The sequence below is a fragment of the Solanum verrucosum genome, unplaced genomic scaffold (genome assembly GCF_900185275.1).
Source record: "Solanum verrucosum unplaced genomic scaffold, falcon-dt-bn FXZP01000252.1, whole genome shotgun sequence".
Classification (NCBI taxonomy): Eukaryota; Viridiplantae; Streptophyta; class Magnoliopsida; order Solanales; family Solanaceae; genus Solanum; species Solanum verrucosum.
Window position 1 is genome coordinate 6,008,708 of NW_026019988.1, and position 12,255 is coordinate 6,020,962.

General features: G+C 35.4%; 2 protein-coding genes across 2 annotated transcripts; both read right to left on the bottom strand.

The window, feature by feature from the left end:
- Positions 1-853: 853 nt before the first annotated feature.
- On the bottom strand, positions 854-4,089 carry LOC125818656 (serine/threonine-protein kinase Aurora-3). The gene is made up of 6 exons (XM_049498170.1): positions 3,905-4,089; positions 3,430-3,672; positions 2,684-2,779; positions 1,407-1,621; positions 1,251-1,323; positions 854-1,089 (listed from the first exon to the last, which is right to left on the bottom strand). The coding sequence occupies exons 1-6, from the start codon at positions 4,040-4,042 to the stop codon at positions 991-993; spliced, it is 864 nt and encodes a 287-aa protein (XP_049354127.1). The 5' UTR covers positions 4,043-4,089; the 3' UTR covers positions 854-990.
- A 663-nt stretch (positions 4,090-4,752) lies between these two features.
- LOC125818651 (hsp70 nucleotide exchange factor FES1-like) lies at positions 4,753-11,283 on the bottom strand. The gene is made up of 8 exons (XM_049498164.1): positions 11,018-11,283; positions 9,301-9,392; positions 7,585-7,735; positions 6,927-7,054; positions 6,629-6,787; positions 6,363-6,548; positions 5,255-5,446; positions 4,753-5,172 (listed from the first exon to the last, which is right to left on the bottom strand). Exons 1-8 carry the CDS (start codon positions 11,217-11,219, stop codon positions 5,152-5,154), a joined length of 1,131 nt encoding a protein of 376 aa, XP_049354121.1. The 5' UTR covers positions 11,220-11,283; the 3' UTR covers positions 4,753-5,151.
- Positions 11,284-12,255: the final 972 nt, after the last annotated feature.

Sequence of the window (12,255 nt, forward strand, 5' to 3'; positions counted from 1 at the left end):
AATGTTGTTAAAATTTAAGAAATGTTGGGACGATATGCATATATTCATGGGAGTAGCTGCTATTTTCGATCCGAGCTATAGAATGAAATTAGTGAAATTCTATCTTCCACTAATTTATGGTGAAGACGCTTCAACTAAAATTCAAAATGTGAGAACTCATTGTTATGATCTATTTCAAGAGTACAAGAGTAGAATATTTGCTCCACATGAGTTTGTTGAAGCATCTAATTCAAATGAAGCCATTGGTCTTTCGGAGGGTGATCGACTATCAAGCTTTGAAAGATTTGTTGCTTCGAGTAGTGTAAATGCAAGGAAACGATCAGAATTGGATATGTATTTAGAAGAAAGTTTGTTGCCTCAAACTCCATCATTTGACAATTTTTAAGTTGGTGGAAGACAAATGGATTGAAATTTCCTACTTTACAATAGATGGCTCGTGACCTCTTAGTCATTCCTGTGTCTATTGCTGCTTCTGAATCTGACATTTAGCACTACTGGGAGGTTGATTAGTCCACATCGCAGTAGACTCCACTACTTTGGAAGGTTTGATGTGTGCTCACACTTGGTTATGGAATAACATAAATGGTAACCTCCGATCCAATGATCCTCAAGCTGAAGCTTCCGATGTACCCGGCAAGGCCTTGTGCTCAAGGTAAATAACCAAATTGATTTTCTTTAAAGTCCCTACTTGAAATACAATTGCTTATTTTGACTTGAAATTAGAAAAGCCATTCTCCAAGTTAGACCTATACCTCAGAGTTTCCACACATGGCTCTAAAGGCTACATGACTTGCCGAGTGACGTGCTGGGAGAAACAAATAACCTTAATATAAATGATACACAAATATTTATAGGAAACTATATCAATGTCACTTCCATCTGATACAAACTATTGAAATCAAGATGATTGCATCTCATATTATGTCATAGGAAAAAGAGTTGAAACAACAAACAGGGCTTTAACTAACCAATGCAAATTGGTGAGGAGACTTAGATTATAGTGTCATGTGATGTGACATTCTTAATTACCCAAGGGTGCTCCATGATCTTTTGAAGAGAGAGCCTTTTAGAAGAGTCCTTCACAAGAAGCTGCAAAGGTAAGCCATCAGAAAGGGGTGCAGTCAGTGGCCATACACAGTATTATACGAAGGGTGTTCAACTAACCACCCTTAAGTCTCATGTAGTTGCGTCAATGTTGTGCAACTATTGCATGCCATTTTTTAAGCATAGACAAGGACTAAGCAATATACCTGGCTAATGAGATCCTTAGCTTCAGCCGATACATCAGGTGTTGAAGGGAAGCTGAGGTCTACCTTCATAATTCTATAATACTCTTCAGTTAGTAGTACATCTTGATTTTCCAAGTAACAGTTATACAAGATGAAAAGAAGCAGAAGAATTGTTACCTTCTGAATGTGTCGGTCTGTCTCTCGGCCTCAAATGGAGGCACACCATATAAAAATTCATAGCAAAGGATCCCCAGGGTCCAATTGTCAACTGCATAATCATGAGCTTTGTTCTCCACCATTTCTGGTGCCAGATAGTCCAGAGTTCCGCACATTGTATGTCTCTTGCTTCTAGATTGTACAGACCACCCAAAGTCTGCAATCTTTAAGCGACCCTGCATTTCATGTGATAATTTAATTAACATTTTACTCTAACGATGCAGAACGTCAACAATTCCCTGGTTGGTTTTAGCTGCAGTTGCTGGACAATCAAATCCAGCTCTAATTGGGACGCCCATAAAAGACCTAGGCGCTAACATTACATACATTATCTTAATCGGACCATCCTAAGCTGTTATATATGGTTTTATTAGGATACATCTACAGATATACTCCCTTGATCTCGATTGTCATTATCCTATGAAATAATGGTTGAAAGACATGCAAATTATTTTAAATATACTAGCTATCTTTTGAAGGTAGTGAATTTTACAATTTAGACATTTTTTTCTTGACCAGGTTAATTTACGTTGAAACAAAATGAAATAGATGGTGCAAGCTCTGGTGATCGTCAGAATGACGAATCATATGTTGAACTTAATGTCTCACATTCACAACTTTAGCCAAAATTAATAAAGAATCAGAGGGTCGCTATTTTACTTGAGCCTGGTTATACAGCGACATGAGGTGAAATCGAAAGAATTCTATATAACAGTAGAAAGATTACAAAGCAGCATTTCCAGCCTTTGTAAATTAACAGAAAATGCAACAACAAAAGATGGGCAATGACATATTGGAAACAAGACTGATCAGAGAAGAGCTTTTTGAAGGTTGTTCAATAGGCTGATTCGATCAACAAGCAGCAGTTAAAGTCGCCTAGGCAACTACGGTATCAAAGTTTTGCACCAACTAAAGTGTCAACACTCCAAGAAGCTCTACTGCTTTTTCCTTTTCCGTGAAAAAAAACAGAAGCTGATTGAATTTTACAGGAAAGATATATATGAAGGGTATTACCTATATCTGGTTAGGTCAATGATCTCTCAAGGTTCGACCCTCAGGAGAGTCGGGACTAAAGAGGAAAGCTGAATTTCAAAGCAACATGAACCTTCGAGTATAGTGTTATGAACCTTCCAAATTAGCCATATATATAGTGTGTGTGTTTTCTTCTTTTTAGGAAATGGTGCTAATAAAACTTAGCAGACGTGGCAAAGGAAGACAGTAAGTTATCAAGATGTTACCTCATGATCAAGTAACAGGTTTTCCGGCTTTATGTCCCTGTGAATAACATGCTTCTCATGACAGTACGCCAGTGCTTGTGTGAGACTTGCAATATACTACAAAAGAAACAACCGAAGTATCAAAAGTCAAAGAACAAACCTAAAGCAACAGGAAAGAAGTTTAACACTAAATAATGTTTTCTACATAAATGTAATTATGTGTTCGACTATTCCATAAACAATTTTCAGATAAACTCTGGAGTCATAAAAGGACAAATAGTAACGATAACATTAGTTCATTGCATTAAGCACAGAAGAAATAACATAAACAAGACACTATGAAAATGAAAAAACACCAACTGATACAAATGCAACCCAAAATTGCACCATCTTTCAAGTAAACTACTTGAAGACCATACCTTACATGCATATAGTAATAGATAACGAAAGAACTGAATCTCTATCCTCTTTGTTTGGGTACGGGGGAAGAGGCAATCAGTTGAAACAATTTACAAGCTCACAACTAAACAACAAAACTACGCCTCAATCCCAAGCTAGTTGAGTCGGCAATGAGAATCCCACAATCCATTTCGCTTCATTTGTACCCGTTGCATTCAAATATTCAATATTATGGAGCTCTCTAACACTAGAATCAATGAATATATGCTTATAACAAATTACATAAACAAATGAGAATACTGCAAATGAACTATATGCTTTTGTTTCAAATCTTATATGAGGAGAGCAAGCAATAGGATGTGACATACTATGGCAGCTTGTTTCTCAGACAGGCGACCGGTCTTCCTTAGCTCCCTATACAGCTCACCGCCATGAGCATACTCCAAAATCAAGTAAATCCGCTCCTCATCGTGAAACCAACCATATAGCCTCAGTACATTGGGATGACGAAGACTTGTTTGAATCTCCATTTCCCTCCTAAGTTGATGATGCAACCTGTATTTCTCTATTTGCTCCTTGAATATCACCTTCAACGCCACTATAAATCCACTCTGTAAAAATTCAAATTCATCTTTCTGGATTTTTGTAATAAATAATCCAATCACAAAAAAAACTAAAATTTCAACTTTCTGGATTCTACATCTGATACTAGCACATATTTACATTGTTTGTGCAAAAACTACTAGATTCGACCTAACTCATATTAGGTCCTGAATCTAATGCGCATATCGGGAAACAACGAGAATGTAGAAAAATATACATATATCTACTGATTCAAACTACCTTAACTTCGCGGGCGAGGTATACACGGCCGAATTTGCCTTTTCCGAGGGGTTTTCCGATCTCGAAATCGTTGAGGGACCATTGTTTTTTGGGGTTTTTTGGTGGTTGTTTTGGAGGTTTTAGAGATTTGGAAGCCATTTCTGCAAGTGCTTTTGAAAAAATTCAATTTGGTGGTTGTTTTGGAGATTTGTACACCCAACAACAACATACAATACTTGCAAAGTTGAGCTTCATTCAAGTTGAATTTCAAAATTCGAAAAATAATTGAAAATTTTCAAATTTTAATCTCATGGGTCTAAAATATATTCTTAGATGGCTAAAAATATCTTATATTAGAGCGTTAATTAAAAACTACTAATCACATTACTTATCCACTTAAACATATAATTATCTCCTTAATTAACAAATTTTGCAAGTATTGTATGTTGGGGAAATTTTCGCAAATAGTCACTATAATAAACTTAATTATACTTCATAGATATAGCTTGCATATTTACGAGTTTGAGCTATAGTTTAAGCTGCCCCATTTGTATAATTCGCAGGTGAGTTTGTATAATTCAGTTATTTTTGTATAAACTCAAAATAACAAATTTATACAATTACAAACCTCTGGAGTGTAAACAGTTATACAAATTATATTATACAAAATTACATTATACAAAAGTTATACAGATTCCAAATTATACAAAAGTGTAAATTATACAAAACTAAAAAACTGAGCCGCATAATTATAGCTAAAAGTAGGTCGCAAATTATAATTAAGACAAACTATAGCTATGCTAACTAATTAATTAGTATATATTTACTTATACGCATAATTTTTCCTTGTTTTTATGTGAAATAAATAAATGAGTAATTTCGTCGAAAATTGAATATTCTCTTAAAGGTTGATACAAATTCTGTAGAAGCAGAAAAAATTGGTCTTGCCACAAAATTGATTTTCTCATCACATGCATTACATTGCTATCAATTTTGCAAGTTAAAAGTTAAATATTCGAGAAAATTGGCTATAACTTAAATAGTAGTATAAAATCAGCACAAGTCGTCGTCAGCTCATAATGTTATCCATTTCACATCAGTGTTGTCCTAAGCAGATGATGATGTACCAATTTCGAGTCCATGTCCAGATGAACAAATGGTGTGGGATGATGAAGATATCGATCCACTTGGCTACTTCCGCGCCTTTCTAACAGAGAAGAATGCAAGCAGTATAACGTTCAAAAACCGGATCAAGCCAGAAACTGTCATCATAATGCAGCTTGTGTAACCTGTCATTTCGAGTTTTAGCAAAGGATCCAAGTTCAACTTCAACTTCAAATGAAAAGAAATCTATATTAATGTTTCCCTCACCTTATTCAGCTTTTGAAGGAAGGTCAGGTTAACTTCTTTCCGAAGACTCTCCACATCCATTGCGTATTCTTCTCTATGATCATTTAACTGTTGCCTCGTCCTCTCAAGTACCTCGTTCAATTTACAGAAGTCCTTGAAGAGTTGAACTTCAGTCGATCTAAGTAGTAGTATGTTTTTAATTGCGTAAAGGGCCTGCAGTTAAAGCAATGTCAAGCCTATAACAGACTTTTTAAAGATGTCACCAACATATGCAAGGCAATATTTTGTATTACAGAGGCCGTGTTCAATGTATTGAGGACGGAAATGACATGAAAGATACACGGGATAGTTCAAATAAAACAAGTTTTATGTGCATGCATACCTAATTTAGTTGTAAATCTATATGTTGTTCGAAAGACCTGCCTAACCAAGTCAAACCATGAAAAGATGATTTATATTTGTTCCATTCCGGACCCTACACCAAAAGCCAGTATATTTTTCATCATTAAAGATGAAAATGATCCCCCATCCCGACCAAGGATATCCTCCTCATGCAGCTAACAGGTTTTTTTCAAAAGTTTACGTCTGATAAGTTTCTGCATAAACCACCAAAACTTTTCCTATGAAGAAAATCACGGTTGAATTTCTTGTTCTGAAGTGACCCCGCTCTATCATCCCAACGGACTTTGATCCATACTCGAACCCAAGCAGATCTAAAGAAGAATTTAACCCAAAAGACTTGGTCCCAATGAAAACAATTTTTTAAACAGACATCGCTCTACCAATTACTTCTCCTGTCTAACCAACACCCACCATTAAACCGGAGCACAACAGACTGATATTGCCACTTACAAAAAATGAAAGTAGGTGATTTAGTTAAGATGAAGGATAAGTCCTATAGAGCGACACTTAAACTTTGGAGGTATATGGATGTACTGATGACAGATGCAACTGTGGATTTTATGTAAAAAGACCATCAACACTTGCTCTTCACAAAGGTCAGGCCAAAATTGCTGAGGATGAGGATCATTTCTAATATTTGAAAACCTAAGGGATCATGCATATGAAGTTTAGACAAATAAGATACTTTTGAAATTTAATGTTCATTCACATCAAAGACTACACAAACCTTTTCCGTTAGATCAAGATCGCTTGATGCCATTGAATCAACGATGGCCTTCAGTAACAATCGATTGCTAAAAAAGGAAACCTCAGCTGTGTTCTCATTTTCCAGCTGACTCTCGGCTAAATCAGCAATAAGAAACAGTGACTTCTTATGTAACCTGATATCCAGATTTGAATTGCTAAGAACCTCCTGCATACAAAGACAGAGAAGGAAGTTATACACTGCAGCAGTAAACTATTCTAACTTGACTCAATCTTCAGTTGGATCACCTGAAGCATCGTATCTCCAGCTTCCTGATAAAACAAACTTTGGCCATTCACGTTATTTCTTATTAGTGCTGAAATAGCAAATAAAGCTTTTACAGCTTCTTCCGTGGTGTGAGATTTCATCATCTTCATCAGCATTGTCAATGCCCCAAGTTCCAGGACCTGAATGCAAAAGTCATTGCACAGCGTCAATACAATAGCCAGTAAATTTAGAACATAGACACAGAAACTGCACAGATGAAAGCGACAAAGAAACTAAAGCATTAAAGACCAAACTTGTATAAAAACATAGCTCCAATACCTGCTTCTGAACAATGGGGTTATTTTGACTAGCTTTGCCAAGAACCCATGCCGCAGCAGTCCTTATTTCTGGTACAGAATGATTAAGTATGCTAACAAGTACGCTGAAGCCTCCAAGTTTCTGCAGATCTGAAAATAAAAAACATGTAAGCATTGAGAAAAGTATACATGTGCATTCAATGCTTTCTTTAAATGAAGGAATGGTGAGAAATCGGTTGATGCCTGTATAAAGGAAAACTATTGATGAATCCTGAAAACATTACCAAGTACTCACATTACACATAAGCATCATTGAGAAGCTTCATAAAACCAAGATTAAGAAAGGGTGCTATAGTTCCTAAGAAGTCAGCTGTATGCTCTTCTAGTTCGAGCCTCCTAAAGACTTGATTATAGTCTTATTAGGTCTCGGAAGCGTGTCTATTGGGATTATAGATGCTAATGAATTACTACAGTTGATATGAAGTCAAGTGTCATGTCTCTCTACCTCACAAAGGTAAGGGTAAGGTCTGCGTACACCTCACCCTCCCCAGACCCCACTTGTGGGGCTATACCGGGTGTGTTGTTGATGTTGATATTAAGTTAGAAGTTATAAAACCAAAAGAGGCAAAAACAAACATCTGTAAGACTGTAACAAAAAAAGTCCTGAGAACTATACATACCAATTGCATTATCAATATGCTCAACAAGTACCAACAGCTCCTCTAAGGCACGGAGATGATGCTCCAGAGGTAGGGATGAATTATTTAAATCATTAACTGCAATCAGCATCAACTGCGCATCTGAGGGCATTTTTAGCTTCTCCATCAGTTCCTGGAGAAGAAACAACATATAAATGTATGAAAACCCAACTGAAGAAAAAAATCATATTAAAAAAAAGGATCCTTTGGCGTTATATACAATTGCAAGAGGTGGCTAAATAATTCCTCATTTCTTTTCTTTCTTTTTTTTTCGTTTTTTGGGGGGATAAGTAAATCAAGTAAAAAGGTGAAACAGAAAGGATACACAGGTACAGACGAGATGTCCTCACTTATGTCCTATCAGTGCCCACTCCCAAAACTACCACTAAGCTATAAAGAAGCAAGGAAGATAGACAGAAATATCGGTCTGAAAACAAATTCTTGGATTCTTCGTCAACTATGTTAACCATAGTAGAATTTAGAGACAAACAAGTAGCACAAAACTACATTTTACTTTAGTTTCTATTCTAAAGACCAAAACCTGGTTGTAATTAGATGAACTGATGGAATCAGGGAAGAAACAAGATAATTTCTCATACTACTTTAAAACCTCTACTCCTTTATCCCAATGCAAACTGGCAATGCGAGAAGAAATGGTAATTCAAGCAAATAGTAGGAGAAACCGTGCTTAAATTAGATGCTAGAGTCCCTTAATTGGGTTCTAAATATAACACTATGAGCTTGGATTTTCCCTACATGTATAAGCATTTTCTTACATCGTAATGGATTTGTTTCAACATTTAAATAAATGGCGGTCAGCATTGGTGGCTTCTTATGTGATGTATCAATGACAAATAAAATTGAGTGATCATAGGCTGACATGGATCATGAACAGTGCAATGGACATTTTATATAGAAGAAGAAAATCAAACAGATTCACCAAAATAACCGTACACACACTTCACTACATCTACAATTTTGAATTTATCTTCTTCTAATTCTTTACAATTTAGCTAGAACCAAAAGCTTCATCCGAAGCCCTCCCTATTTCCTACTTTAGACCACATGTTCATAAGCAAGTGTTTCATGCGAAGACTATTGAGATCAGCCTAGTCAAAGGCCAAGTTTTAAGATATGTATTCATAATAAAGTTTCTATTTTATCTTCCAAGAGCTATTTCCTTCTTACACTAGGAGAAGGCTAACAATGGTCTCGTGAATCTAATAGGAGCTGGACATGCAAGCTTTCTAGAGTTGCACATTCGTGCTATGTTACACAGAGTGAAGTTGAATATTAAGAAGTAGAATATGTTCAACAGAGTGAAGTTGAATACTAAAATATTAGCTCAAAAATTGAGGCATAACGATAAGTTGAGGCATATTCTGTTTCTGAAGCTCCAACCAACTTTACTTGAAAGCTTCATTTATTCATTTTCCTAACAAGTTACACCGTCATTTTGCTAAATCCTATACCCAGCTGTTTGCAGCAATACACTACCTTCAATACTTCATATCTCAAGTTTCCCAATTATTTTCAATACATTATACATGTAGATGTTAGGCAAGAAAGGGTATTGGTTCTTTTCATTTGTGTAAACCTTGGTGGACAGAGTTACCATGTACCTATGCCAGTGCAAGTTGGGGGTGTTATCAAAAACATTAAGGCACAAAGGAAGAATCACAAGCTCGTTAACCGCACCTTCAGTTCAGTCTGGCGTTTGTTTAGTTCCTCCGGAGACATGCGTTGAGCGACTTCTGATCTTTCTTTTAGTACTCCAGGATCCGAATGCCCTGTGTATGTGTTTAGCACAAAACCAAATCATTACACATGGGTAAACATAAAACCAATTGTATAATAAACTTATCTTTCAATTTTTCTCAATCAGTGGGTTCATCAATTGACTCTTTATTCGAAAGAACCAAGAACAACACATCCAGGACAGCAAATTCCACAGGTACCTACTGCTTCCCAACAGGGGCGGAGCCAAAAGGTACCATACGGGTTCATCCTAACCCGGGTAATTTTAGTCCAAATCTTGTATTTATTTGTATTAAGAAACGCAAGAAATATGTACAAAAGTTAGATTCAGAACCTAGTTACTAAGACCTAATATCACTATTCTAGAAATTTAGTTCATGGGATAAGGTCGATATTCCAGGAATAAGTCTGATTACAACAAACAACATAATACCCAGTATAGTCCCAAAAGTGGGGTCTGGGAATTAAATTTTATATTTGTTTGGTTGGGAAAGTATAAATTTAAATTTATACCTTCAACCAAACAAAGTATAAATTTAATTTCAAACTTAAATCCTGGATACCACACTTTATCCCATCCAACTTGGTATCGCGGGATAACTTAGTCCACAAATCAAACAACCCCATAAAGTTCAAATCTTGGTATCCTAAGATAACTTAGTCAGTGAACCAAACAACCCCACAAAGTTCAAATCTTGGCATCCTAGGATAACTTATCAGCGAACCAAACAACCCCAAAAGTTCAAATCTTGGTATCCTAGGATAACTAAGTACACAAACAAAACACCCCCATAAAGTTCAAATCTTGGTATCCTAGGATAACTTAGTACACAAACCAAACAACCCCATAAAGTTCAAATCTTGGCTCCCCTTCTACCTTCCACCAACATAAGTACCGAATATCACACCTTATACCATCCAACTTGGTATCACGGGATAACTTACTCCATGAATTAAACAACCCCACAAAGTTCAAATCTTGGTATCCTAGGATAAACTAGTCTATGAACCAAACAACGCCATAAAGTTCAAATCCTGGTATCCTAGGATAACTTAGTCAGCAAACCAAACAACCCCATAAAGTTCAAATCTTGGTATCCTAAGATAACTTAGTCCACAAATCAAACAACCCCAAAATGTTCAAATCTTGGTATGCCAGCAAAACAACCCCTATAAACTTCAAATCCTGGTATCCCAAAACCAAACAACTCCATATAGTTCAAATCTTGCCATCTTTGCTCCCATTCTGCCTTCCACCTGCATAAGCACCTGATAATTCTATCCAACAACATCCCCAGTTTAGTCCAACACAGTGAGGTCTGGGGAGGGTAAAGCGTACGCAGACACTCTAACAGACCTTACCTCTAACTCAAAAAGTGAGGTACAACTATTGTTTCTTATAGACATTCAGCTCAAGACAAAAACAGTTTATTAAAAGACATAATGAAAGTACACTAAACAATTAAAAAAAAAATAACACAATCGACATACAATAGCATAACAATACTACAACAATAATCCTATAATTTCAATTCGCGTCCTCCCCACCTTCCTATCTACCATAGACACATAGGAACAAAATATTTGATTTAATCTTTCACAATTACATCTTAAAATCAAAAGTTCAAAAAAGGAGATTTGAGAAAAAGTAAAGTACCTATAGCCCATTGTAACATTCCATCTAAGGAAGAAAACCCACCATCCATATCCTCCTCTTCTTGAACCATAGCTAATTTATTTCCCTCCTCCTTAGGGTTACTAGACCCAACAACAACACCACTACTTGCAGCTACTTCACTACTTGCAAAATTTGCAATTAACACCACCATGAAAACTACTATGAGAATGAATTTCGCCATTGCTGCTGATCACTGAGCTTTCTCTATACTCTCTAAATTATTTGTTTTAATACCATATAGTATAAAGAAAAAAATGTACCGAGAGGCTTGTTAGTGAGTAGTTTTTGTTGGGAATTCAAATTTAATCGGAATTAAATATTCGTAGCAGACAATGAGAAAAATAAAATCGTATATTACGTAAATCCAATAGATTCGACCAATTGAAAGCCGCCACGTGGTTATTATTTGTCACTGTTATTTTGCACTAAATATCCAGTATTAGATAACTTTTCGAAATAAAAGTAACATAAAACTAAAATTTTAGTCATTTTTTTAAGTACAGGCATACATAAAAAGAAAAAAAAGGTATTAAATGAATTTGTTAGATTTATTTTTGTTTTGATAAATTGTTAATTAAGGTTTGTTTTTTTATAATTTATGTTTTAAATTTGAATTTATTTGGAGTAAATTTGGGTGTTGAATTATGTGTTGATTGTTAAAATACAAAAAAAAAATGATATAATAAATTCTAACACATATGACGGGAATTTTAGTCAAGTCTAACAAGTGAAACTCGTGAATATATGAAAAGGCAAAAAATATGGTAAATGAATTTGTTAGATTTGTTTGTTTTGACGATTTGGTGAATGGGGTTTATCTTTATAATATATGAAACTTATGTTTCAAATCTGAGCTTATTTGATTAAAAATTAGGTATTAAAATTCAAAATTTTAAAATACCAAATTAGTGACGACTTGTTATACAAAATATATCATCCAGCAAGATTATGATGATATGAAATATTATTGAAAACTTGAAGTTGATATGCAAGTTGGCATTTCTACAAGAGACTATTTTCACAACTCAAGCTCATGACCTCCTGATCACATTGGCAACAACTTTACTAATTGCACCAACGCTCCCTTCGAAGAGAAGAATAAATGATACAACAACAAAATGAAAATCAGTGAACTTAGGACAAAAAAAAAAACTTACTCAAGCAAAGTGCTAAGAATTTTTCAGATTTATCCAAGACTTGTTCTGCCAAAATTAGTC

Coding starts and splice junctions, on each gene's coding strand:
- LOC125818656 (XM_049498170.1), bottom strand. CDS start 4,042: ATGGCTTCCAAATCTCTAAAACCTCCAAAACAACCACCAAAAAACCCC. Junction 1,622..2,683: donor ACCTGTTACTTGATCATGAG/GTAACATCTTGA, acceptor CATGAAATGCAG/GGTCGCTTAAAGATTGCAGA. Junction 1,324..1,406: donor CAGACCGACACATTCAGAAG/GTAACAATTCTT, acceptor AGAGTATTATAG/AATTATGAAGGTAGACCTCA.
- LOC125818651 (XM_049498164.1), bottom strand. CDS start 11,219: ATGGCGAAATTCATTCTCATAGTAGTTTTCATGGTGGTGTTAATTGCA. Junction 9,393..11,017: donor AATGTTACAATGGGCTATAG/GTACTTTACTTT, acceptor ACACATACACAG/GGCATTCGGATCCTGGAGTA. Junction 5,173..5,254: donor TCCTTCAAAAGCTGAATAAG/GTGAGGGAAACA, acceptor TCGAAATGACAG/GTTACACAAGCTGCATTATG.